Source organism: Athene noctua, chromosome 26, assembly GCF_965140245.1.
Source record: "Athene noctua chromosome 26, bAthNoc1.hap1.1, whole genome shotgun sequence".
NCBI lineage: Eukaryota > Metazoa > Chordata > Aves > Strigiformes > Strigidae > Athene > Athene noctua.
Window position 1 is genome coordinate 3,638,585 of NC_134062.1, and position 24,079 is coordinate 3,662,663.

Below are 24,079 nucleotides of genomic sequence, written 5' to 3' on the forward strand. Positions count from 1 at the left end.
TGATGTTTGCAGCCCAGGCTGGGGTCCAGTTCAGTGTGCTTTTGGGGGAAATTAAGAAAAATAAAGAAAGGACTTTAGTTTCTCTCCAGGGTCTCCACAGTCTGGTGGCCTGGGCATCCCTCCTGCTCCAGGTTTGGATGGACACTGCCCGTGTACTCGCGCTGTCTGGGGCTCTTGGCCGTAGTGATACCCAGGCACAGCAGGGTTTTCATGGTGAAAACAGCAGGGATCTTTTCTGGGAGAGAGTGTTGCTTGGGGAGTATAAATCTGCAAAGGAGCTCTGTGCTCTGGACCTCCCACAACAGACCTGACCTTCTCTGGCCAGTTATAGCAGGTTACTGGCTTCATCTGAAAACTATCACCCAGCTCCCTGCCTGTGCTGTAACCTCTGTGTTACAGGGAACCGCCCGTCGAAGAAGAGCTGCTTTATAAGCTGCAAAGAATAACACCGCACTCAGGCACGGTGGGCAGGAACCGTCGCTCAGAAATTAATAGTTCCCCAAACCTGCTTTGGAGGGTTTTTGGTCTTTTTGTGAAACTTGGCCAATAACGTACTGGACTTGGCTGACAACTTCATGAAAAGCCCGAGATGGGCAGCGCACTGAGTCAAACCATGGTTAGCACCCAGGCTCTTCCTTACCCGCCTGTGGGTGGGTTTCAGCCCAGACTTGGAGGGAGTAGGTTTTGCATGCAGGTTCTTGTAGCTGTGTGGTCCCATTTTTCCTTCAAGGGTGTTGAGTGGTTTTGAAGCTTTTGGTGTGTGTTTTCTTCCCTAATCTTGTTTTCTCTTCTGGGCTGCTTTAGGAGTTTTCCCTCCAGCGCTTGGACAGCCTGCTGGACGACCGAGTCAACATCCTGGGATTTTCCATTTTCAACCAGTCTCATGCTTTCTTCCAAGAGTTTGTCCAGAGCCTCAACCAGTCCTGGCAGGAGAACTGTGATCACGCTCCTTTTACTGGGCCAGCGGTAAGTAAAATCCAGTCCCATTGCCCACAGCCTCCCTGAGGCAGAAGGTGCTGTAGACCATCAGGAAAACCTTGTGGAAAAAGCTGCAGGCTGGTTCAGAGTAAACACTGGCAGTGCAGCGTGAAGACCATGCAGAGGTAGGAACTCTGCTCTCAAATGTATTGTCACGGTATTGACTGATTATTTAATCCAGGTCACCCCTGTGCACATCACCAGGCTGCTGTTGCTTGGATTGGCTTTCGTGGCGGTCGGTCTTGGGGTGTTGGTGGTGCGGGGATGGGAAGGATGAACAAGCCAGAGCACCTTTGTTGAGTTAAGTAGGTAGGAGAGGACTTGGGGTGTCAAACTGTGACTTACAGGGAAGCTTCCTGATATGGAGAATACTAAAGTGATCCTGAAAGCCTGAGGTCACCCAAAGGAACCTGGAGGGCGGGGGGGCCTGTGGGTGTAGAGCTTTAGAGGGCTTGTCTCTGCTTAAATGGCTGTACGGCTTTAAATTCAAGCCTAATCTTAACTTGAATTATATTTCTGTGTGAATGCAGGGGATGATGCAGCCCTGATTCAGTGTTTCCCTGGTGAAATTTGTCCCTGTGTATTTTACCTCTAGGAAAATGGCTTGTGGAAGAGGGAGTCTGGATGCAAATAGCGCAGAAAGGGCCGGGCTTAGGCTGATGCCAAGGGGCTGTGTTACATTTGCGTGCTCTAACATCTCCCTGATGAGTGTGCAGATCAGCACCGAAACCTTCCCTAGGGACTCTTCATAACCGGGAAGGTTTGCAAAGCAAATCTGCCAAATCGGGGATGCAGGGGGCCCCGGCTGGAGCTGGGGGAGGGGAGAGACAGCAAAATGCCATCAGTGGAATCCTTTGCATCGTTTTTAATGAACTGAGTCCCCTTGACAAGCTGAGGCAGCTGTGTGCTGCTGAAATACCTCCTTATTATCACTTCAAAGTGATCTTAGGCAGGCAAAATAAGGAGCTTTCTGCCCTCTGTCTCCACGTGCTGTTGGCTTGCCGTGGAGGCCAGGCCATGGTTAGTGTGTGCCTGGGACCATCCTGCTCTCCCTCCTCCCAGCCCTCTGGGGCGGGGGTGGCTGCAGTGAGCTTGCTGTCTGCTCTGATCAATCTTTATAGGATTGCTCCCAGGAAGCTTCCCATTTGGATGACAGTTGCAGGGACTGTTTGGAGTCATTAAAATTAAATTGCCTTCCAATAGTACAAAGAGAAGACAGTAGGAACAGGAGCGTAGCAGGTGTGGTGGGGAAATAAGTGATCTCATTGTGCCTTCTTACCCTGTGTTGCCTTGAACAACCGGCAAAATCTGTAGGTGGAAGGATGCAAGATTACGCCCCATTGCAGCACTTCTTTTGGAAAGAGTGAAGGAGTTCAGAGCTGAACGGAGCTGTCTGATTTGGAAGCCTGAGTCTAAATCACCCATCAGTGTAATATTCAGCTGTAATATTCAGCTGGATGCTGACTTAATTCATAAAGTGTAATCAGCCATATAAGCAGGCTTCCTCCTGGGCCAGGGAGGACACGTCTGGAGGAAGAGGGCTTGGCCATGCTGCGTCACCCTGATCTAAACTGCTCCAGCATTAGGGGAGCTTCCCGGGGGCTGCAGCGGCTTCCCAAGCACCCACCATGTGCTGGTAGCTGCCCTTGTGCTAGGTGGTACTCAGCTGCTCAGGACAGACTGTTACTCCTGGTGTACAAACGGGGGAATCTACAGCGTGACTGAAAAATGGGTTTGATTCTCCCCAACCCTCGTGTAGAGTCTGAAACCAAAGAAGGTGATTTCTCCCTGATGATGCAAAGGTTCACTCCGTGTTGGTAGCAAGGCTCCCCTCACCGATACGCCATGTCCCAGGTGATGAGAAAAGGGCCTTGCCCTGGGTGGTTGAGGAACAGAGCAGAGGTGAAGTGAAATATTCCCAGACGGGGCGTGTGTTTCCTCTCCTGGGTCTGTAAGGGAAATCCAGTGCCATTTTGCTGTGCATTGTCTCTGCCATCGGAAATCTGGCAGGAAATCTCTCTCCCAGAGAGCATCTCTCTGTGTAAGAACTTCCCCTTCTAGCCCTGGGAAGCAGATATTTTGTTGGATAGCTCGTACTAAAAAGAGAAAAAGCAGCTCAACAGCTGGAAGTGACAGGAGGGAGGTTTCCTGTGAGCTGCAAAATCCCAGGGCTTTCTTGCTAGAGCTGAGAAAGCATCTGAGGAAGGAGGAGGGAGCTGCTTGCTCTAATGCCATTCTCATTAATCACATTGCAAAGAAAGGAAATCAGAGAAAATCATTCAAATTACAGATGGCTAGATTAGGTAATTAGAATTTAGGCTAAAACAGATGTTTGTAATTAAGTGTTTATGTCATTGAATAAAATCCAGATTGTAAAGTCTATTTCACAGGATTTTAATGGTTTTAATTCTCTGTGTTATGTTTGGGGGCAAAGATACAGATGATAATGTTTTAGGAAGAAAAGAAAAAAAACCCCAAACACGTGGCATAACCCAGAGTAGCCAAACCTGTTCATATTTCCCTGGATATCAGTTTATGTTTAAACATGGCCTTTACGTGGGAAATTTCCATAAATGAAAAAAAAAAAACCACTGCACTGTGCTTAACCTGCTGTTAGTCTCCAGAGAGAGGAGTGTTAGGGAGGAAGGTGTGCTGCATCCAGCAAGGGGCTGCAGCGTGCCAGGGTAGGGCTCAGGCACATCCCCGCTCCCGAGACACGGGGCATCTGATACCGTTGGCTCTCTTAAAGCCACTGGTGGGAATGGTCCTGCCAGCTGATGCGTGCGAGGGCTGGAGATCTGTTTCTTGACCTTTTCTAGGTGGTGAGTTGTTCCCAGGGCTTCGTGTCGCAGTTGTACCCTGCAACACCTCCTTAGTTCTGGGCGCAGGCTCTCCTCGTGCAGCTGAGCAGCGTGCTGAGGGGAATGGAGCAGCCAGCCTCTCTGCCCGGCCCGCCATCTACTCCCTTTTCTGGAGCCTTGTTCTGACGAAGCATCCATCAAATGGCAATTTTTATCAGCAGCTTTCACTGTCAAAAATTAAGCTTTAGGGATAGAGGGAAGTCCCCTGAGGCCCATGAAGCTGCGAGTAGAGGGCCACCACTGAGCTTACCGAGCCTTTCACGTGCAGCCTGTCACAGAGCTCTTACATTACAGAGGCAGTACAAAAACAACAGGGATCTGCACAAATCAGACGATGCACGCAAGGAGGAGAATCAATTTGTTAACAGGCAAATTGGCTTTTTGTGACAGAGTGACAAAACTGTGGTTTAAAATGAGAACATAAAAGTAGTGAGAGATTTTATAGGCAACGTGAAGAAAGTTGAGGTGATGTACACAAGAGCAGTGACAGATCCCCTGGACTGCATCTTCCTAGAGGAAGTTAAAAGGGGGCTGCCTCCAGCTCTCTCTCCTCTCCTCTGCTGAAGGTTATGGCCCCAAGGCATGAGGGACCCTGTGGCTGCTCCGCATCAATTCCAGCACAGAGTCAGGCAGCTTCACGTACCGCTCCGCTAACTTAGGTGAGCCCGCAGGGAAGTGGAGTGGATGTGCTGAAATCACCCAGTCCTCATCTGAATTTGGAGATGGCTGGAAGCAGCGAGCTTCTGTTAACCTCGTTTAACCCCAGTTAACCTTGAGAGAAGACACTTGCCCACCTACAAAAGCCAGAGAGACCAAAGAACCCAGAAGAGCTGCTGCACTCTAATGGGGTGTAATTGTGAATGGTTTCCTCCACTCAGCCTGCATCCCAAATTACTTTGCTGTGTTGAATATGACGTACTTTCTGTGAGTTACCGAGTGAGTAGTGGCAGAGGGAGATGGCCATGAGGTCGGTCGTGCAGGGCAACAGAGAAAATGCTGCATTGGGTTGAGGTGTGAGGCGAAGGGGAGAGCGGCAGCGCTGCTGGCAGGGTTGCAGGTGGCAGTGGAGCAGGATTCCGTATCTCACCTGGAGCGTCTTAGAGGATTTTCATACCAGAGGAGAGAGAAGGGAAGAGTGAAGGCCGTGAACTGCCCTAGGTCTGAGTCCTGGTGGCTGTTCAAGAGACACTGAAGAGGGAATCGAGGTAGGTGTTTGAAAGGAGGCGCAAGGGTCCCTTTACTTGTGTCTTGCTGTGCTGCCAGACTCCCATGCCATCCAGGTGCCATGCTCCAGGGCCCACAGAATTGAGAAGCTGGCAGAGGAGCCTGATTTTGAGCCCAGTGGGGCAGGGAATGGCTGGCGTAAATGATAAGCAGCACCAGGAATGGAAATGCGGTGCTTCTGAGGAGAGCTGTGATTTTTCTTTAAAAAAAGAAAATATGTATGTTGATGGCATGGGAGGGATTCCCATTCCTACCGAGAGGACTTGATCCTGTGTATCACAACCCCCTCCCCAGTCCCTAAATTGCTTGAAATCATAAAGGAGCTGCCAGAAATCCTAACAAATTATTTGAGGCTAAGGAGTAAAATATTCCAATCAATAACGTCAAATGCTTCACTAAGATCTACAAGTCTCTTGCTCACCAGCTAATAAGAGATCATTAACTGCTCAGGGAAAATGGAAATGAAAACCTAGCAGCAGACAATTAAAAATACGGGGCCAGTATTCTGATTTGGTACAAGATGGTGAAACTTTTGGGTCGCAGGGGTGGCGTTTGCTCTCATAACAGTTTTGTTTGGCCAACTGGTATTAATATGGTTCCTGATTCAGGAGGGCAATTGCTAATTGTGTATGGTTTCCTGTGACCTGAACGGAATTCGGTCCACAGTTAAAACTGAGTATATGCTAAAGAGCTTCACGGAACAGGGGCTGAGGACAGGGCAGGTTGGAGAGGTCCTATGAGGAAAAGAACTTGTATCGAAGGTAAAAAAGAACGGTAGGGAGAAGGATATATCAGCTCCTTTAAGAAGCTCTGGAAAATGCTTCCCAGGAGGGGACTGTTTAGGTCAGATGAGAATACTAAGCAAAAAAGTGTAGGAGACTTACCCCCGAAGGGAAGGGAAGGAGCGCGGGAGGGAGCCTTGCTGCCGTTGCACAGGGACCTGTGCTGTCTCACAGGATAGGAGACAGGATGTTCGATTTCTTGGTCCCAGTCTGCCACCAATTCTTTGTGTGTCCTCAGGCTGCTCAGCTCCTCCGGTGTTGCAGTTTACCTCCTGCAAAATAGCTGTACTAAAACTTTACAGCTCTGGAGCCAGGCAATCCTTATTATTAGCAGAAAGCTCTCAACATGTATGACCAAAGGTGCTGCCCGTTGCATGGGAGACAGGTCAGATGCAAGACTGACAGATGCCAGTCAAGCCACTCAGTGGTCACTGGAGAGCCCCCGGATGCTATTTGTGTAAAACAGATTAAATTGGCACATGCAGGAGGAATGTGACAGAGCAAATGTGAGTCTGTACCAGGGCTGGGAAAGTGAGAGGTGGTTACTGGTGCCATTAGAGCTGGTGCTTGGGGTTTTGCTAGCATCAGGCTGGAATCATACCTTTTAATTTAGGTGGGATTGTACATTTTAAGGTTTCGTGCTGCTTGTTAACTGCCTAATCCTGGGCCATTGTGGTCGACGAGGTCTCACCACTGATCCGAGTAAGGTCAAGCAGGGTTAAATCTGGCTCACTCTGTTCAAATTAGTAATGCAGCTGAAGCCAAAGGTTCGTTGGGATGATTGAACTGGGCAAGACTGTCCCTCCTGTAGAGCCACGGGCAGAAGTGAAAAAAAACTAATCAGACTTTGGGAGAAATAGAAGATGGAGATACCGCTGAAGTGCCGTAAGTCACAAACAGGGTAAGGTGGAGGAGAGGAGCCCTGGGCTAGAGACCAAACCCCTTGCCAGGAGCTGGGATGGTAAGAGGATGCTCTCGGAAGTAGCCATGAGGATTTATATGAGGATATTTGTATATATGAGGATGTAGCCTTCTTGGTAATGAGCTGCAACGGCTTGATTCCAGCAGAGTCAGGAGGTGACAATAATTAAAAGTGAAATCTTAGTCACAACAGTGAACATAAGAGAGCAAATGGCTGATTATTAACTAGATCAAAAACATTGAAACGGTTGAGCCTGGGCAAAAATCACCGTTTGTGAGGCCTGATGGACAAAGAAATCTGATTAAAGGCAAACAAAGCAAAGATGAAAAGAGAGGTGATGAGCTCTGTGATTCTGGACGGTGCTTTAGCAATCTATTACAGAGCAGGTAACAGCCAGCAGGAGGCTGGAGGCTGTAGAAGGGACTAGATGGTCTCTACGGGTCTGAAAGCCAGGGCTCAGTTGCTTGAGAAGCAGATCTAGCAAAACCTCATTTCTTGTGGTTCTGCCTTTCAAAGCAGTGGCCAAAGGAGGACTCTCGGGTGCCTAATGGAGGCTGAAGCAGCACAGTCATCTTTCTGTGGGTGCTGGAACAGGATCTTTATTCTTATTATATTTAAGAACTTCATAAACCTGATGCTCTCAGGAGTGTTCCCCCTGGCCAACAGATTGATCAGGGGTCACCAAAGCACCAAAAATAACCCCCCACACCTTGATTAGAAAAGGTTAGTTACTTTAGGAAACTGAGATAGAAGAAAATGGGAAGGGACAGGGACAAATAGAGATAGAAGGGTGACAGTGATGGAAGAAACCCTGAGGATCAAGCAAGCAGAGACATAAAGGGTAAGGAAGCAAGCAAGAAGAGGAGGAGAAATGTAACGGACCGGGAGTGGGACTGGGGCTGGCAATGGGCTTACGCTTGTCCCAGTGATGCCTACACAGGCACAGCGGTTCAGGGGCACCATTGCTTTGCCTCCCTGTCCTCGGATGGGTACAGGGTGCTGCTGGAGCATAGTGGCAGGCAAGTAGTGCTTGCTGTCTGCACGGAGGAGGCTGAGGATTGGGCTTCCGCCGAGGTTGTGGATAGAGCTGTCTCCTGCTTGCTGCAAGGTCCTGAAGGTGCAGCGGAAGGCTCGATTTTCGTCTCAACTTCTCAATGTTTTTCCTCCTTATCCCCACAGCTGTCTTCCGCCCTGCTGTTCGATGCTGTGTATGCGGTGGTGACTGCCGTGCAGGAGCTGAACCGGAGCCAGGAGATCGGAGTGAAACCCCTGTCCTGTGGGTCTGCCCAGATCTGGCAGCATGGCACCAGCCTGATGAACTACCTGAGAATGGTGAGAAGGGACTGAAGTTTGCTGGAGTGGTAGGAGCTAGTGCTCGTCACAGCCAGAAGCAAGAGACGTGGATGTACATGCCGGTGCTGGCACAGTTCTCGAGCACAGAGTGTCGATCTGTTTGAAGGTAGCGATGGGAATGAAAAGAGAGGAGATCTGAGGGCTGGTTTGTCACTGGCCTTGGAACGACATGAAACTCCGTTTTTCAGGCTTTGCTGCAGAAAAACTGGAATTCAGTGGTTGGGTTTGTTGGTTTTTTTTTTTAAGTATGGATGTTTCTAAGTGATTTGAGTTCTGTTTTCAGTGAACGTGAGTGGATAAAAGCTCACGCAGTACAATTGTTTAGAGCTCAGGAGCAAGATGTGGATTTCCTTGTGAAGGGGCTTAGGCTTCATTGAACCGCAGGGAGTGGTTGCTGGAACCGATCAAGCCTAGTTCTGGCACGAGAACAGACCCTGAAATTTCAGCATTGTGCAGTGGTTGGTGTCTGCCAAGGTGATTCCTCAGAGCTGAGCTTGACCACGCAGAAGGAACGTGTTTTCTGAGCCTGGGGTGCAACTGAAATGTCATGAGACTTTTCTTTCCCCCAGAGGAAGGCTCAGCTGAACCTGAACCTTGTACCGCTTTGGCCCATTTGTACCGCTTTGGCCCATGCACATGAACCCTGCTTTAAACCTCACCCTTAGTCAGAGACAACAAAATCCTTCAGGTTCCCTTGGCTCTGCTGCTAGGAGGCCCAGTAGCTTGCCCTGATTACTGAAGAGGTGCTCCAGCAGCAAGTGAGCGGTGGTTAATCTGCACAGCGAGGCTAGACACTCATCCTGGCTCCGTTGCAACATGCTCTTGTGTTAAAACACCGGCTTAACGCTGTTGAAACAGCGCATAATGGTTTGTGGAGGAATCCCCAGCTAGTGATTCAGTGCGAGACAGCAAAGAGCTCGTGCCTGCCACAGAGCAAAGAAATTTGGGAGGCAAAGAAATTGGTGTCAGCTGGAGCAAAGAAATTTGGGGAGCCCTGCACCTCACACTGTTGGTTCTCCTGCTCCCCTCCGCATCTCTCTGCTAGCCTAGGCAGGCTCCAAAAGCAATGAGGATTGAGACACGAGGATTGCATGGCTGTACCTGCCGGGAGGGTGGATGGCCAGTGCGTGGGGCGAGTGGCCATCACCCCCGGCTCTGCTGTGGGCAGTGGGGTGAGCCACCTCGATGGGCGCTGTAACTCATTCTCTCTTGGACAGGTAGAATTGGAAGGTCTCACCGGCCACATCGAATTCAACAGCAAAGGCCAGCGATCCAACTACGCCCTGAAGATCCTGCAGCACACCCGCAGTGGCTTCCGGCAGGTAGGAGCAGCCACGCTGCCCTGGGGACGGTGCCCGGGGACGGTCCGTGCGTGGCCTGGCAAGGGCTGCTGCTGCGGGGGCTGAGGGGGCTGCAGGCCCCCCCCTTTTGCAAGATCAGGTGTTCAACAAGCGACAGCACGGCGTGGATGTCACAGCAGCTCTCGCCGGGCTTGGGTTGGCAAACACACCGTGTTTCATTTCATCAAGAACGTGTCTCGAGATAATTTAGATTTGTCTTAATGTGTCAGGCCCCTGAGGTGGTGATGTTAGAGCCAGTATCTGTCCTGTCACAGTAACCCCCCTACGCAGGAGACATTTCAGGGCATAAAGTGTGTGCCAGATACAAGCTCACGCTCGAAACACTTTTGTTCCGAAGCTTGTGGAGACACACTTACTCAAAATTATTTGGATGGGGAAAAATGGGAGAATTTCCCACAAAATGGGCCAAAAAAAAGGGTACTATGAACCTCTCCCAACAGCCACTTCTGGGAGGGAAAGAGAAGGGGGCAGTCCTGTGTCAGGAGCCCCCCAGCGTGGTGTGCAGGAGGGAGCACAAAGTTTCATGGTGCGTGTTCATCTGCAATGGGTTTGCTTAGCTCAGACTCTCATTTGCTTTTTGTCTCAGTGCTTGTAGACTCCTCCCAGCGTTTGTCCTTCTTGTGCTTGTTACCCTCTTTCTGTCCAAGGGATATTTTCTGGCTTTGGCTAAGGTTAAGGATAACTGTGTGGGGCCACAGATGTCAGACTGGTGAGATTCCGTGACACGAACCCAAGGAATTAGGGTTTTACCGCTAAATCCAGACCTCGTTCAGGAACAAAAAGGAAGACCCAGAAAAAGGGTTTCCATCTCTCTTATTTCCCTGTTGACAGCTCCACGCCTGCCCTTTTCTCAGAGATTGCCACTTCTCCTAGACACTGGCAGGGAACAAAAGCTATTGTGTCTTGCCCCACACCGACAGAGCATTTTGGCATTAGGAGATCTCCCCTGGTCTGGCAGCAGTGAATTTTAGCCTTGGCAAGGATGTTGCCTGCCAGTTCTTACCTGTCATATGACAGCTCAGCTTTGATGCTACCTTCAGCTGAGCGAGCAGGGGATCAGGATGGCATTTTCCCCACAGTCAGATCTCTCCTAGCACCAATGCCCTTTTAATCATTTCCCAAACCCATCATACCCTGAGCAAAAGTGACAGATCTAAGCCCGTATGCATTAATAAGAGCATGCATTCAGCTGGAGCAAAGGAGGCAAATGCTATAAACCTCGCTATGACAGCTATGTTTTTGATGTGTTTAAATGTGGCAAGGAGTTCACATTAAACACACAGGTCCTCTTGGAGCAGTCCTTCTCCCAGAGCTCCACAGAGAGCTCTGACTGCAGCCTAATGTGCCCTGAAACAAAAGCCTCAGCTCTTCTCCTCCACAAACGCAGTTTGACAGGAGAAAACCTTTTTTTTTGACCTGTTGCAACAGCTCGGTAAATAAGCAGCTTCACGTTTCGGAGGTACCCGAGAAAGCTGTACTGGGACTAAGCTTTTCAAATTTCCCATCAGAACACAGGGGTGAGAAATCACTTCCAGTCACTTCCAGTCGCAGTAACAAGGTGCTGGAAGGTGGGGCAGGGTGTGAGAGCCTGTGCTGGCTGGGAGCCCTCTCCTGTCCGAGACCCACCAGGGAGGAGTTAGTCTTCATAAAACTGCTCCGTATGCCCCAGGCAGCCTTTCCGCAGCCCCCTCTCAGGGGTCTTGCCTGACTGATAGCAATGCCCGGAGGGGTGTTAGGGCCCCTCACAGGCTGCAGGAGTTCGTAGTGATGTGCTGTGAAACCTGGGCAGGGTCCTGCCTGGTCCTGCCCACCGCTGTGGTCACTGCAAAGGGAAGCCAAAGGCCACTCTGCTGTGCAATGGATGGTTATTTTCTTCTTGCCAGCCCGGCTTCTTGTAGTAAAAATTACTAAATAAATCATTAAAAATCATTTCATTAAACCCACTGTGAGGGGACGGGGTAAGGAACAGACATCTACATCCCGGAGACAATCTTGTTCCCAGGGGTTATATTAACTGATTTGCTCAGGCTCTTGTTTGAAACCCTTCTATTCCCTCCTTAGTTTTAATCAAGCTCACCTTCTCTGCCCATTTGTCTCTCTCCCTCTCTCTCTCTCTCCCTCGCTCTCCTTCCATCTATCAAAGCCGTTGGGACTTCCAGCTCATCAGCTTTGATAGAGAATCCACCGAATTTTGAAGCTGATCCAGTCAGCAAACAAATTAGAGGCACTTAAGAGTTTCTAACTTGCTGTTGCTTTTGGGCAAGGAGAGGCAGGGCTTTTTGACATCCAATTTTTAATACGTTTATGTAACACACCAAACGTGTCTTTTCCAGATTTAGCTTAACTTGCGGGAATTTTTCCCCAGCCATATGAGAGCTGCTCTGTGCTCATAGGATGTGCGATAAAGCACAGACTCATTAATGTGTTGGTGATCCATAGATCTGACAAGGACTGAGTTTGTAAATGTCATCTTTTTATTTTTCCCCTTTCTTTGCCCCTTTAAAAAACATTGCAGCACACCCCTCTGGTTTCAAGCGAAGTGATTTGCAGTAAACTAAAAGCTGGAGCTTGGCAGCTTAACAGGAGAAGGGAATGAAGAGGGGCTGTGATTTATACGGCCCCGGGGAAGGCGGGCGTGCGGAGGAGAGGCAGGGGAAGCTGCTGTCGGGGCTGGAGCCCTGCCACAGGCACGTTGTCCCCAGCTCTGCCGGTGACCCCGTGCTCTCACCCAGTCCTAGATGTGGCCGATTAGCTGCAGTTTAGCTAAAGGCTGTCCTGAGACAGAGCAGCGCAAGTGATGGGGGTGTCTAATTGGTGTGTTGATGAGCTACAGATGAGTTACCAGCTGATAGCTCTGAGACCCTCCGCAATCCCTGCCACATCAAACCTTTTTAACTTAGAAGTGACTAATCAGTCTCGACGGGACTTGTTCCTCTTTAGCTGTTACCCTCAGCAAGAGTTCAGGGACGGATCCTGCCAAGAGCTGGATGTTTTTTGCCCCCCCCCAGGACCCGGCGACCTCGGTGCGTGCCACCATCAGGTCCTGCCTGAGCTGTGCCAGGTGTCAGTCATGTCCGCTGAAGGGACGTCTGGGGAGGAAGGGGATCGCAGGGGTTGCTGCGTGGCCTCCGGGGTGGGTTGTGTGCGTGTCTCATGGTCGTACAGGTTTTAATAGCTGGCGCTCTGTCTGTCCCATGCTAATTTCTGTGGAGGAAGCTTTTGCCCACTTGCTGGCACCAGTCCTGCAGCAGTGTCCTTCAGGCGTGCCAGCCCTGTGGCCGACCTGTGCAGCATCTTCTGAGGGATTACCTTCATTTGTTTGTTTTATTCCCTTTTCCCAGCCCAGACACCCCCAAATTCCCTCCCCTCTGGGCCAATGCAGGCACCTTTTATCAAGTACCTACTTAATTGTATCTCCTCCTGGCACAGCATCTTTCCCATTAGTGCCAGCAAGGCTCTCCAAACGCAGACGTGATGAGAGATAACAGCATTTTGCACTCCCCCCTTTTCCTGGGGACACAGAGGAAGGGGAGGTGACGAATGCAAGCTGTAGGACAGTGCTTGCTCATCAGAGCCCAGAAGGTCTCCAGGGTTGCTGTGGTGGTCCCCTGCCTGTTTTAAGACACCTCTATTCAGAGCTGACTTAACCTTAATTTTTAGTTGGGGACTGGGGGTGGTAAGTACCTGTGGTGCCTCTGAAGCTTATAGAGGGGTCTTGCTATGTCATTGCTCCCTGCCACCAGCTGCCATCGAGGCCTGTGGGGCACTGGGTTGAAGACTTCATTAAAATCATGAGCTCCAGCAGTATTTTGTCATCTCTCACCACAAAGAGCTTGAAAGCCCAGGCATCGTTAACGTGTCTGAACAGAGGAGCTGAAGGATTGGAGGAGCGAGCTGGGAATGTCCCACTTGCATCAGGATTTACGACGGAGATGAGAAATCTTTAAGTGTCACTGATCCAAACAACACCTTTTGCAGAGCAGCTAATTTGAGGGACCTCGCGTGCCTGAGGGGATGGAGCAGTGTCACGAGCAACGGCGTTTCCTTGCTCATTGCAGGCTCGAGGCTCTTTGGGCTGGTTTGCACTGAAACGGGGTGTTTGCTGCCTGGATGTAACACGGACATACAACACCAGCCCTCCTGTCCCGCTCCTGCCCCAGCGGAGTTGGCTCTCCGTACAGCAGAGGCAGAGGGCTGAGCACGGGGAGGCACCTGGAGGGGCAGCGAGGACACCGCGGGGGTCTGCAGCGCGACCACACAGCCTGGGGACACAGAGGGAACTTTCTCCATCCAGGCCACAGGGTGTTACCTGTCACCAGGTCATATAATCCCTCTCGCAAAGGTATCGAGGTCTGGTTTGCAACCAGGTGGCTGTGTTGTCCTCACTGCTCTTCTGGGAGAGGTGTGCCGTCACTTTGGCTCTGCTGAGCATAGAAACCCTCTTCTAATTTTCAGCCTGTTTATTTCTGGCTGGTTTATATCTATTTATTTTTGTGCCAACGCTATCATTTTAGCTTCAAAAGCTGTTCTACCTCTTTGCTATAGACCTCCTCCACCTGGTGTATTTATACAGACCAATCATATCTGTTACTAAAAAATCCCAAGTCCTAGAAACTCTTAAGTCCTAGTCCAGAGCCTTAACAACAGGTTCGTCTTACCCATGTCTGTGCAGAGCATTTGATTGTTTTCTAACACATTTTGCAGATGAATGTTTCCTGTTTTTCAGAGGCTCTTTATACGTAGATAGAGATGATTAAAATCACCTTGACATCCATCTTGCAAGAGAGGGAGAGATCTGACAGTCCCAGACATCTTCTGACACATTACACTTCAGAAAGAATGAACAGCATGAGGAGTCAATTAGTGGCTTTATCATACTGCAAGGGGGACAGTGGTGAGCTGAAACCAGCCGGGATGGGGTGGAAGTATCCCAGCACATGGGAGGTGTTTGGCTTTGGTGCTGTGTTAAAAGCAAGGTCAAACCCACTGCGCTGTCAGAGGAGGAGGCAGTCAATTAGTCTCAGTATGCCAGCAGGGGAGGGACAAATTTGAGAACAGTGAGGGCTGTTAAAATTAAAGTTAATCTGTCACTAATCTCTGCTTGTGAAATCTGGGAGAAAAAAAATTAGGCAATGTTTATGACTGATCACTGGCTCAGAGAGGCAATTGCTGCAGAGGGTCTGTTGTTTAGCAATCACAGCAAGAGGCAAGCACCTTTGTGCAGAGATGGGGAACACAGCCGGGATAAATCCATCCCGCCGCACCGATGCAGACCCTGTGCAGGCTGGTTAAAGCTGCGCTTCAAGGACTCCCTGTCCATGAAGTACCTGGTAAATCTCCCAGCCTGGGACTGCTCCCAGAGATGAGTCCTGCACTGGAGTGACAGCGTGATGCTACGAGCGTGATGGTAGTTAAGCTGGAGCAAACAGTCAAGAGAAGAGGATGCCCAAGATCTGCTTCCAGCCTGCTCGGAGACTCTGTCACTGTGCCTCCATCTCCCCATCCGTCAGGTGAGGCCAGTAACCCCCCAGTGCCTCTCCTGTTCGTGGGGGCCTCCAAGGGTTAATGCTTCCAACACAGTCAGAGGTCCTTGCCGTGACAGGTGCTTTTAGCAGCGTTATTAATGTTGGCGAAGGGGCTGGGCTGACAGCTCGGAGGAATAATCTCTGTTGTGTTATCCGCAGAGTAAACAAGCCCCCCCCAGGGACTCAGCTGGCTCTGCCTGTGCTGCTACATCCCGGTGCCTTGACTCCAGGCGGGGAGGAGAGCAGACACGCATTTTTTGCTTTCCCTGCCCACCTTCCTTCTGCAGAGCCCTCAAGTGTCAGCGGTCCTGTTTGCACTTCCCCCTGCTCCTTGGGCCTAGAGATGTGGGGACTGGATGTGGGGCTCCTCACAAACAGCCGCTTTGGTCACGGCTTGTCAGGCCAGATTTGCACCGACAGCCAGGAGAAGAAAGGGCTTGGCCCTTTCTCCAGCGTTCAGAGTGATTCAGTCTGCTGACTGCGTAGCGGCATGGCTGCAGTTTCGGGTTGCCTTTGGCTGGGATGCACGAGCTGGGAAGTGACTCTGAAGTCCTCGAGCCATCAGTCATGCCAGCGGCAAAGCACTGCCAAGAAAAGAGACTGAGTGCATGGAGTCAATCCTGGGGCGGTGTAAATCAGCGTGCCTCCCATTCATTTCCATGGCGGTGCACCCGCCTGGCCCGTAGCTCTGTGTCGCCTTCCACCCACCTCTTCGAACATAATAAGATTACTCTTTGACGGAAGAGAAATCAATTTGTTCCTACCACCCTGACAACCGTGGCACAGTTAAAGGATAACCTGCCTCAGACCGGCAGCGCCTGAGACGGCTCGTGCCAGCGACAGGGAACCGGGAATGGATTTGCTCTGGCACCGTGGCTACGGAGGAGCCATGAAGACATTCCTGCACGTTGGGGTCACCTGCAGCACCTCGCTTCGGTGGTGTCGGAGGACTTAGGCTGTGGCCAGCAATCCAGCTTGCAGAGAGCTGGCGCCTGACAGGGCAGAGAGGCTTTGCAGGAGAAAGAGGAGAGAGAAGGGGTCACAGGGGGAGCGGGCCTCCCTCAGCCCCCGATCTGTCCGTGAGAAAAAACAGAGGCTCTTTTCGGGAGCTTAAGAGAGAGATAGCCTAATTTGCATGCTCTGAAAGAGCTGCTGGAGGTGCTGATCTCCCTGCCCAGAGCTCTGAGGGAGGGAGATTAGGCTCTTGAAGTTAAAATTAGGTTTTGTTGAATATTCCTCCCCCTGGCTGAAGGCAGCGGCTGGTTGTGTTGCGTCACAGCTGAGTCACAACGTCCTCCCGAGCGCTGGGGGACTGTCCTCCCCACCACCGCTGGTGGGAATTAGGTTTGCTGCAGCGACACTGATGCTTGGATGGGTGGATTAGGCTGTCCGTGGAGCTGTTGGGTGAGATGAGCCTGAATCAAAGGGGTTTGCAGGTACTTCATCGGCAGTAGTTGGCATCCGTTATAGCAGATAGAGGGGATGAGTCACGGTGCGGCACCGCTGAGAACATGGCTTCGTTTCACCACCTGCCACCAAGGTGGAGCTGCTGGTTGGGGCTGGAAGGCATCTGCCCGCCATCAGCACCGCTGCTTCAGGATTACCTTGGAAGTTGTGATGCTGTCATACTCCCTGTGAAGTGACATTTTCCTCAAGGAGCTCACAGTGCCGATACCAGCCTTTAACTAATGACAGTGACGCTCGCAGGAGGACAGCAGGAGGTTTTTCTTGCTTTCAGGCAGGTGAAACCTTTGTTCAGAGTTACAGAGGCAGCATAAGGCAGGAAAGGAGTTGAAGGCAGGAACCCCACCTCCCCATTTCCAGGCTTTCACTGTGAAACCATGAGATCTCAGCACTCCCTGAAGTTCATCCAAGCAGTGTCAGTACCACACGGTGCCTGTGTGAAGACTCAGCGACATCAAGCCTAGGCGTAGCGCTGACCCCGCGGTGCGTGCTGGTAGTCGGGTCTCACTGGGGCCACCGCCGGCAGCCTCCTGTGAAGCGCCCCTGTGCCCTGTCCCCTTTAGGAGCTGACCTCCAGAGAACCGAGGAGGTGAAGGGGTCAGCCAAAATGCACCAGGCTGAGAGCGATGACCGAGTCATCGTCCTGTGGCCGTGACCTAGCTGCCATGCCTCAGCGTGAGGGGTGGCAGAGGCTCCCAGCCACACGAGCTTGTTGGTTGTGTGAGGATGCTGGGTAAGATGGACCCATCTCGGTGGCATCTGGGGACAAGGCAGAAGGGCTGCTCAGCTGCCACAAGCCCACCGCACAGCTTTCTCCTGGTGTGGGGCTTTGCCATGGCTGCAGGGAGGATGCCAGGGGAGGCAGCACCACCGTGAGCAAGGACAGGTTCTTGACGCTGTGCAGGCAGGGCTGTGCCCGAGCCGTGCACCAGCGGGTTAATCTCTCTGCCAGCCTGTTGCGGGGGTGCATTGTAAAGGTAATGGAGCATTCACAAACACCTCTTCCAGGGCCAGCTTGATGGTTGTCAGTCACTGGAGCCATATGGTGGGTGCATACAGTAATTTGCCCCGTAAATTCCCTTATTGTGCTGTTTTATCTCTCCAGATCGGCCACTGGCACGTTTCTGAAGGACTCAGCATGGACAACAGGATCTTCTCCTCCAACATATCAGACAGTCTGTTCAACACCACACTCATTGTCACCACCATCCTGGTAAGTGAGGGGGTCACCTACAGTTCCCATTAGCTCTTCACCAGCCCAACGCTTAAGGGTGTCAATCAGCTACAATAACGTTCCCTTTTCCCACCCCCCTCGGCCCCCAGCATGCAGCATTGCACACTGATTTCATAAAGAACAGACGATCAAATCTCTAATTACAGCACTGAGGACAATTCATGACAGTGTAATTAAACTCAAGTTGATGTTTCGTATGGAAATGATATTTGATGAGTTCAGAAGCAGCTGGGGAGAGGGCTGGGATGGGGATAAGTTGCCATTTTACATTCATCTCTGAATGATGTTCCTGTTTTGTGTGCAGCTGGTAAGTTGGAAGGGACAGTTGTCCCTTCTACCCATAAAATTACTGAAATTGGTCAAGATGGGTACAACTTTTCTGAACCAAGACTTCACATCTGGAGGCACCACTGTCCTTATTCAACAAAGTCCCCTTCCAGGTGTCGCCTGTCCCATGATTTTTTTCCAGTGCCTCTACTCCTTCCTTAAAGACACTTAAAATCCTGAAGAACTCTGGGCACTGTTTCCTCATGTCCCACAGGGTTTGTTGAAAAGGAGGACAAACTGGAGAAGCGGTTATATGCCAAGGGAGGCTGGGATCTCTATGGCCTGCCATAACTCAGAGCAGTCACTGGGCTGCTCTGGCATATGCCCGTTGGAAACAGCCCCCCAAACATGATTCCTTAGCTCTGCATCATGTCACATAATCACAGGATCGTCTAGATTGGAAAGGACCTTGAAGATCATCCAGTCCAACCATGAGCCTAACACAGACTGTTCACACCTACACCAGATCCCTCTTTAACCCGACTCTTCAACCCCTCCCGGGGTGGGGACTCCCCCCCTGCCCTGGGCAGCCCATTCCAACACCCAACAGCCCCTTCGGCAAAGAAATGCTTCCTAATATCTAGTCTAAACCTTCCCTGGCGCAATTTGTGGCCATTCCCTCTTGTCCTATTGCTTACTACTTGGTTAGAGACTCATCCCCAGCTCTCTGCACGCTCCTTCCAGGTAGTTGTAGAAGGCCAGGAGGTCTCCCCTCAGCCTCCTCTGTCCTAAACTGGTGTGAATCTGCTGCACCTCCAGCACATCCCTGACACAGCAGGGGCTGGGGAATAGCAGTGTAGAAAGAGCTCTGCTAGCTTTTCACCACCTGGCTTCCCAAGCCATCAAACCAGCTTTCCTTATCTCTTATACCCTGGTCGAGAGGGATATATCAGGACGGGAGGTTGTCCTGGGAGCCCCTTATGTGAACTTCTGCCATGCTGGTGCTGCCAGGGAGCCCCCCCTCTGTGCGCCGTGCTGGTGGGACGCCTCGGCTAAGATGGGAATGACAGCTGCCCAGTTTCAATGCAGGAAAACCCTTACTTAATGCTGAAGTGGAACCATCAGGAGCTGGAAGGCAACGACCGGTACGAGGGTTTCTGCGTGGACATGCTGAAGGAGCTGGCGGAGATCCTGCGGTTCAACTATAAGATCCACCTCGTTGGGGATGGTGTGTATGGAGTCCCCGAGGCAAACGGCACGTGGACAGGGATGGTCGGGGAGCTGATTGCTCGGGTAAGTGAGTTAGCTGCTCTTTTTAACTGTGCTCTAGTGGGACTTGACAATGAAAAGCCCTGATGCTTTATTAAGTGCTCCGGGATGATAAGGATGGATGGGGCTTTTAGTCCATTTGTGAGGCTTTGGCCAGAGGATCTCTGTTTAATGTGTTCTCCCAGAGGCAAATATATTTGTTTGTGATGGTGTGGGAAGTAGTCAGAGCAGGAGTCAGGGCCCCAGGGTGCTCTCAGGGGTGCTCGTTTCGGAAGGGAGGCCTGGACTCCAGGGTCCTTCTGTAAGAGCTCGATACAGAATGGATTTTTCTTTTTTTCCCAGTGGAAAAATTAATGAAAACTTGAAACAGGGAAGTATGCAGGAGTTGGTAGAAGCTGAAGGAAACTTACAAAAACACACTGTTTGGGAGGGAAGCAAGTACGAATCGCATTTCTACACAGAAAAGTTTTGGCAGATTCATTTCAACTCCTCAACTTAGACTATTGGTTTTGGAGAAGAACGGGTTTTTTTGTTTTCTTGAAGTGTGTAGACTGAGATCTTTTCACAGCTCTGCTTTGCGGTGTTGCTGCACAGCAGCTAGACTGAAAGCTGAATGCTTTTGCTGGGTTTGACAACAATTCCGCGTACATGTGTGCTCAGTCAGCCTGTACCTCCCTCCCTGCTCTTTGTTTTCCTCCGCAGCTAAAGGTAGTCCTTCCCCAGGGATCATGAAGCTTAAACACAGTTCATGAAATGCTCTGAGATCCTTAGTAAAATAGGCTTAGCCAAAGCTAACATTAAGATCGCTGTTATTTAAACCAGTACTTCCTCGCTCAACGATTTCTACCCTGCCTTGTTATTACCGAAGTCTCTGCGAGAACCCAGTGACAGTTTCTCAGCTGGTGGCAAATCTGCAGTGAGGTGTATTTATGATAATCCACACTATTGTGTGAGTGGAGCCCCTGAGCCACCCCGTCATTATCCTCACAGCAGTGGTGCATCCTTCTGTAAAGCAAAGGAACGAGGGTCAGAATCTGTCCCCTGCGGCTCCGGGCAGCGCTCTGGGGCTTCTGCAGCCGCTTTCCTCCTGGCTGCAGAAGACAAGCGAGCATCTCTAGAAGATGCCCACCAGCGTCTGTCTGCTTCGTCCCCAGAGGACTCATCCTACCTAAGGAGCTTCAAGTGAGTGTCTAAAGTCAGGGACAACTCCAGGTCTAGAAGCCTTGCTGAGGGTCAGGGACCGGGCACGGTACGGGCTGGAGATCCCTCCTGAACCAGCGCCCTGGCTCCTGCCTCACCCTTCGCCAGCCGAGCGATGGATCTTGACGCCAGCTGAGATCCCACCTCCGTCTGCTTCTTATAAAGAGCCTTCTGTAGGGTTGTTTGCAAATGCTCTGGGCTATTGGCATAGTTTTTATACATGTCTCTCTCTCTGTGTATATATATACGCACACACACACACACAATTACAGTTCTGCAACATTTCTTTTGGGAGGCAAGAAGGAAGGCGCAGAGAGCAGCGTGTGATCTATGCAAACAAAGGAAGGGAACAGCCATCAAATTTTTGGCCTACTAACCTTGGCAATTCCTCTCCATTAAATGGGAGCTTCTGGAGGGTTGTTTTTCTTTAGTGGTAAGTGTTTTAACTTCATCTTCACATAGAAACCATTTGTTTCTTCTGCAGCTCGAGCCTTATTTAGGAGGATTTTTACTTCTGCTTCAGCAGGGCAGAGCTGGCAAAGCCTGTATGAGGCTAAATCAAAAAAATGGAGAAGAGAAAAAGCTTTCTCTGCTTTGTTCTTCCCAGGCCCTTTAGAGTCTCTATAATGGTTTCAGCAAGTTTTTGATCAGTCCCAGGGACTGGCACTTTGGATCAGGTCAGCCAGGGCAGAGCTGCCCGTGTGCCTGCTGTTGTGTTTATTCAGGGCTGCTTGGGCCATTGCTTTCGGAGGTCATTTCACCACCCAAGGGGTTCCTCTTCTTCCTTGACAGACAGTCCCCAAGGAGGTTTGTCCTCAGTTCTGGCCCCTTGTTCATCCCTTATCCCACTTCAGGACCTCTTGAAGCAGAAGAGTCAGCAGATCCTATGTTGGACGCACACATTCCTCTTGCAGTGGATTTATCCCTCAGGCACTTTTCTCCATCCAGCCTTTAGCACAGAGAAGGAGCATCAGTTGGGACGCAAACTTCCCCAATCCTACACGAAATAAAAGCTCTGCACCTGTCTCTTTGTGCAGTGCTGTGTTATTGTAGGAAAAAGATTTCTCCTTGACCCTGATCAGCTGTCAGAAAGCAAGGTTGGACTCATGTGCGGTTAGTGTGCAGGACCAGAAGGTCAGAAAATTATCCAGCTCCATGCAATACCTTTCCACGTTGGTTTTTTTTTTCCCCTCTGTAATCTGCCATGGTACTGCATCTCCTCCGCAACTATAGGCTATGTGGGAAAAGTGTTTCATTGTATTGCTTGTAAATTAACCAGCTATTGATTTATCCTTAAGTGCTGAAAATTCTATTACAGCTAATTGTGCACTATGATATGATTGAGAAGGATGCTATATAAACATAAATTCGTTGACCCAAATTCACCAGTACATATTTATCGACCTGCTCACAAAACTAATCAAGAGCTAAGGAAGAGGGGGACCAGGATGGCTTGGGAGATTAGCAGGATTGCTGCAGAGATGCCTGGGTCTAGATCAGCAGTTCTGACTCGTCGTCACATCAGGAAACCCGTACACTTTGTGATCAGACGATGGAGGTTTGGCTTGGGAGAAATCACTTGGAAGGACTCGAGCCAGTTCTTTAGTGAAAGATGTCACAAACTCAGAAAACACTGAGCTAATTGGTCCCTCTGTGTGTACGGGGCAGGGAGGCTGAACACCCTGCTCGTTCCTTGAGTGAGCAGGGGAGAAAAGCCTCTCTCCAGCCGGGGCAGATTTCCCCTATTAGCCTGGCTGGCTCTGGCACCAACAACTGCAGTCTCCAGCAGTTCAACTGACACCATACACATGTGCTATCCCTAACAAGCAAACAAGGGGGAACAGCAAATCTTCCCATCTCTTATTTTTTGGCGTCAGAGCCTTAGGGGACAATAGGGCTGGAAGAATTACGTCTTGCTCCTTCCCGCTACAGTATAGTCTCTGGCTCAGAGTCCCTGATGGTTGTTTGGTCTTCCCATTCTCTCTCTCCCCAGCACATCCTTGAGCTGAAAGGAATTCACTAGTCTGTACAAGCCAACAAATGTATTTTCACGGCAACGTGACAGCCTTCTCCCTGTTCCTCCACGCCTGCATTTGCTGCCTTGGTAGCGCAGTGCCGTGGCGGCTGTGCTCGGTGCCTGTACATCGGCTCGCAGCGAGGCTTTGGCGCTCGGCTCCCTTGCTCCTCCCTGAGGAGATGGGCTTGTGCCTGAGATCCCTCAGCAACACTTTCTGAATTGACCCATCTCGGGAATGCCCCTGGAGAACAGAGCTGAGCTAACAGGAGATGGTGTGGTTTGGTTTTGCCAGGAAGCTGCTTTGGCAGGAATCCGACGCTGCAGTTTTGCTAAAAGACTTCCCAGAAAGCTCCCTCTGCTGCAGCTGGGATCTGGCTGGGTACCAGCGCGAGGTGAGGGTCCCCTCCGCAGAGGACATGTCCCGCTCACCTGCGGCAGGGTGCGGGGGACGGGGAGGACGGAGCAGCCCCGGCAGGAGCACACCTCGTGCAGACTGGCCGTGTGTTTTGCGCAGCCTGTGTCAGCTGCCCAGGCTTCCTTCGGCACTGTTGAAAGAACATATCCCATTTGGTGATGGTAACGCAGCAGATCCCTGAATGTTTCCAGGGCAGGAGTATTTGGGTGAGGCTGGTGCTGCTGTAGAAGGTGCTTTAGAGTGCACGGGGTGAGGAGGGGGTGACTGGGGACAGCAAGCGCCTGCTCTCTCCTCCTCAGGATCAACTGGGGAGGGAGATGTTGTGGAATAACACTAGACCTTTGGTGTCTGCGTCAGCGGTTTGAATCTGGCTGTGATCAGTGGTGATCAAAGCTCTTTTTAAAGTGAGGGCAATGAAGATCTCTGTCTCATGTAAGGGTTCTGGCCTCGGGAGCAGCAACGCTAAGAACCGAAAGGATCTTAAAGCTTTGGAGTGATGGTTTTTACATCTTCCTTGCTGATGGCCAGGTGCTGCTTTACAACCAGAGGCCCTCTCCCTTCAACTGCTCCAAAGATGGGGAATGGCAGGAAGGGGAAAGGAGGGGGAAGATATTACAAAATTGGCAGAGTCCCACTCTCCACTCAGCAGTGGGTGTTGGTGTTCAGTGAGAAAAGCTGCGCGTGGGTGAAGGGAGAGAGGGGGAGTCTGTTTGCACGCGATTGCACTGGCAAATGTGACATGGGGGGGCTCGAGAGGGTGGGAAGTGAGGGGGAGTGGGGAAGTGAGGAGGCGTGAGTTGTTGAGCAAACACAGCGAAGGTATGGGCAGAGGGGTTTGCATCACGCTGCTGATTTTGCCAAAATCACACACAAGATGGTGGGCGTGATGTGAGCTGCTTAGGTCTTGCTGCTGTTCCCTGCAGGCTTGGGGTCCCTGTTCCTGGTGCTTCACCTGAACTGGCTTCTGCCACGGGCATGGTGAACACCTGGCACAGGCTTTTTCTTCCCACCCCTAGAGGCAGTCCAGGTGAAGATGGGTGAAGGACTTGGGGCTGACATCTGCACTGATTGCTGGTCATCCCATCCCTGACTGGCTTAAATGGAGGGCTGCAGCCTCCCGGGTTTTCAGGCTGTCACTTTTCATACAGCAGAATTCATGCATGTCCTTAAAAAAAACACCCCAAAACCGGTTTTGAGTGACCCTCAT

The 24,079-nt window shown here is 50.9% G+C and overlaps 1 protein-coding gene across 3 annotated transcripts in view; it reads left to right on the plus strand.

Annotated features, from left to right (window-relative positions):
- The window catches only part of GRIK4 (glutamate ionotropic receptor kainate type subunit 4), a 209,835-nt gene that overhangs the window by 162,672 nt on the left and 23,084 nt on the right, over positions 1-24,079 (plus strand). For 2 of the 3 annotated variants that reach the window (XM_074927244.1, XM_074927245.1), the window contains exons 8-12: positions 805-966; positions 7,947-8,099; positions 9,338-9,442; positions 17,576-17,683; positions 19,061-19,264. In XM_074927244.1, coding sequence (XP_074783345.1) covers positions 805-966; positions 7,947-8,099; positions 9,338-9,442; positions 17,576-17,683; positions 19,061-19,264 — 732 coding nt within the window. Of the gene's footprint in view, positions 1-804; positions 967-7,946; positions 8,100-9,337; positions 9,443-17,575; positions 17,684-19,060; positions 19,265-24,079 lie in introns of those variants that run through there. The other variant, XM_074927246.1, reaches the window with a different exon arrangement.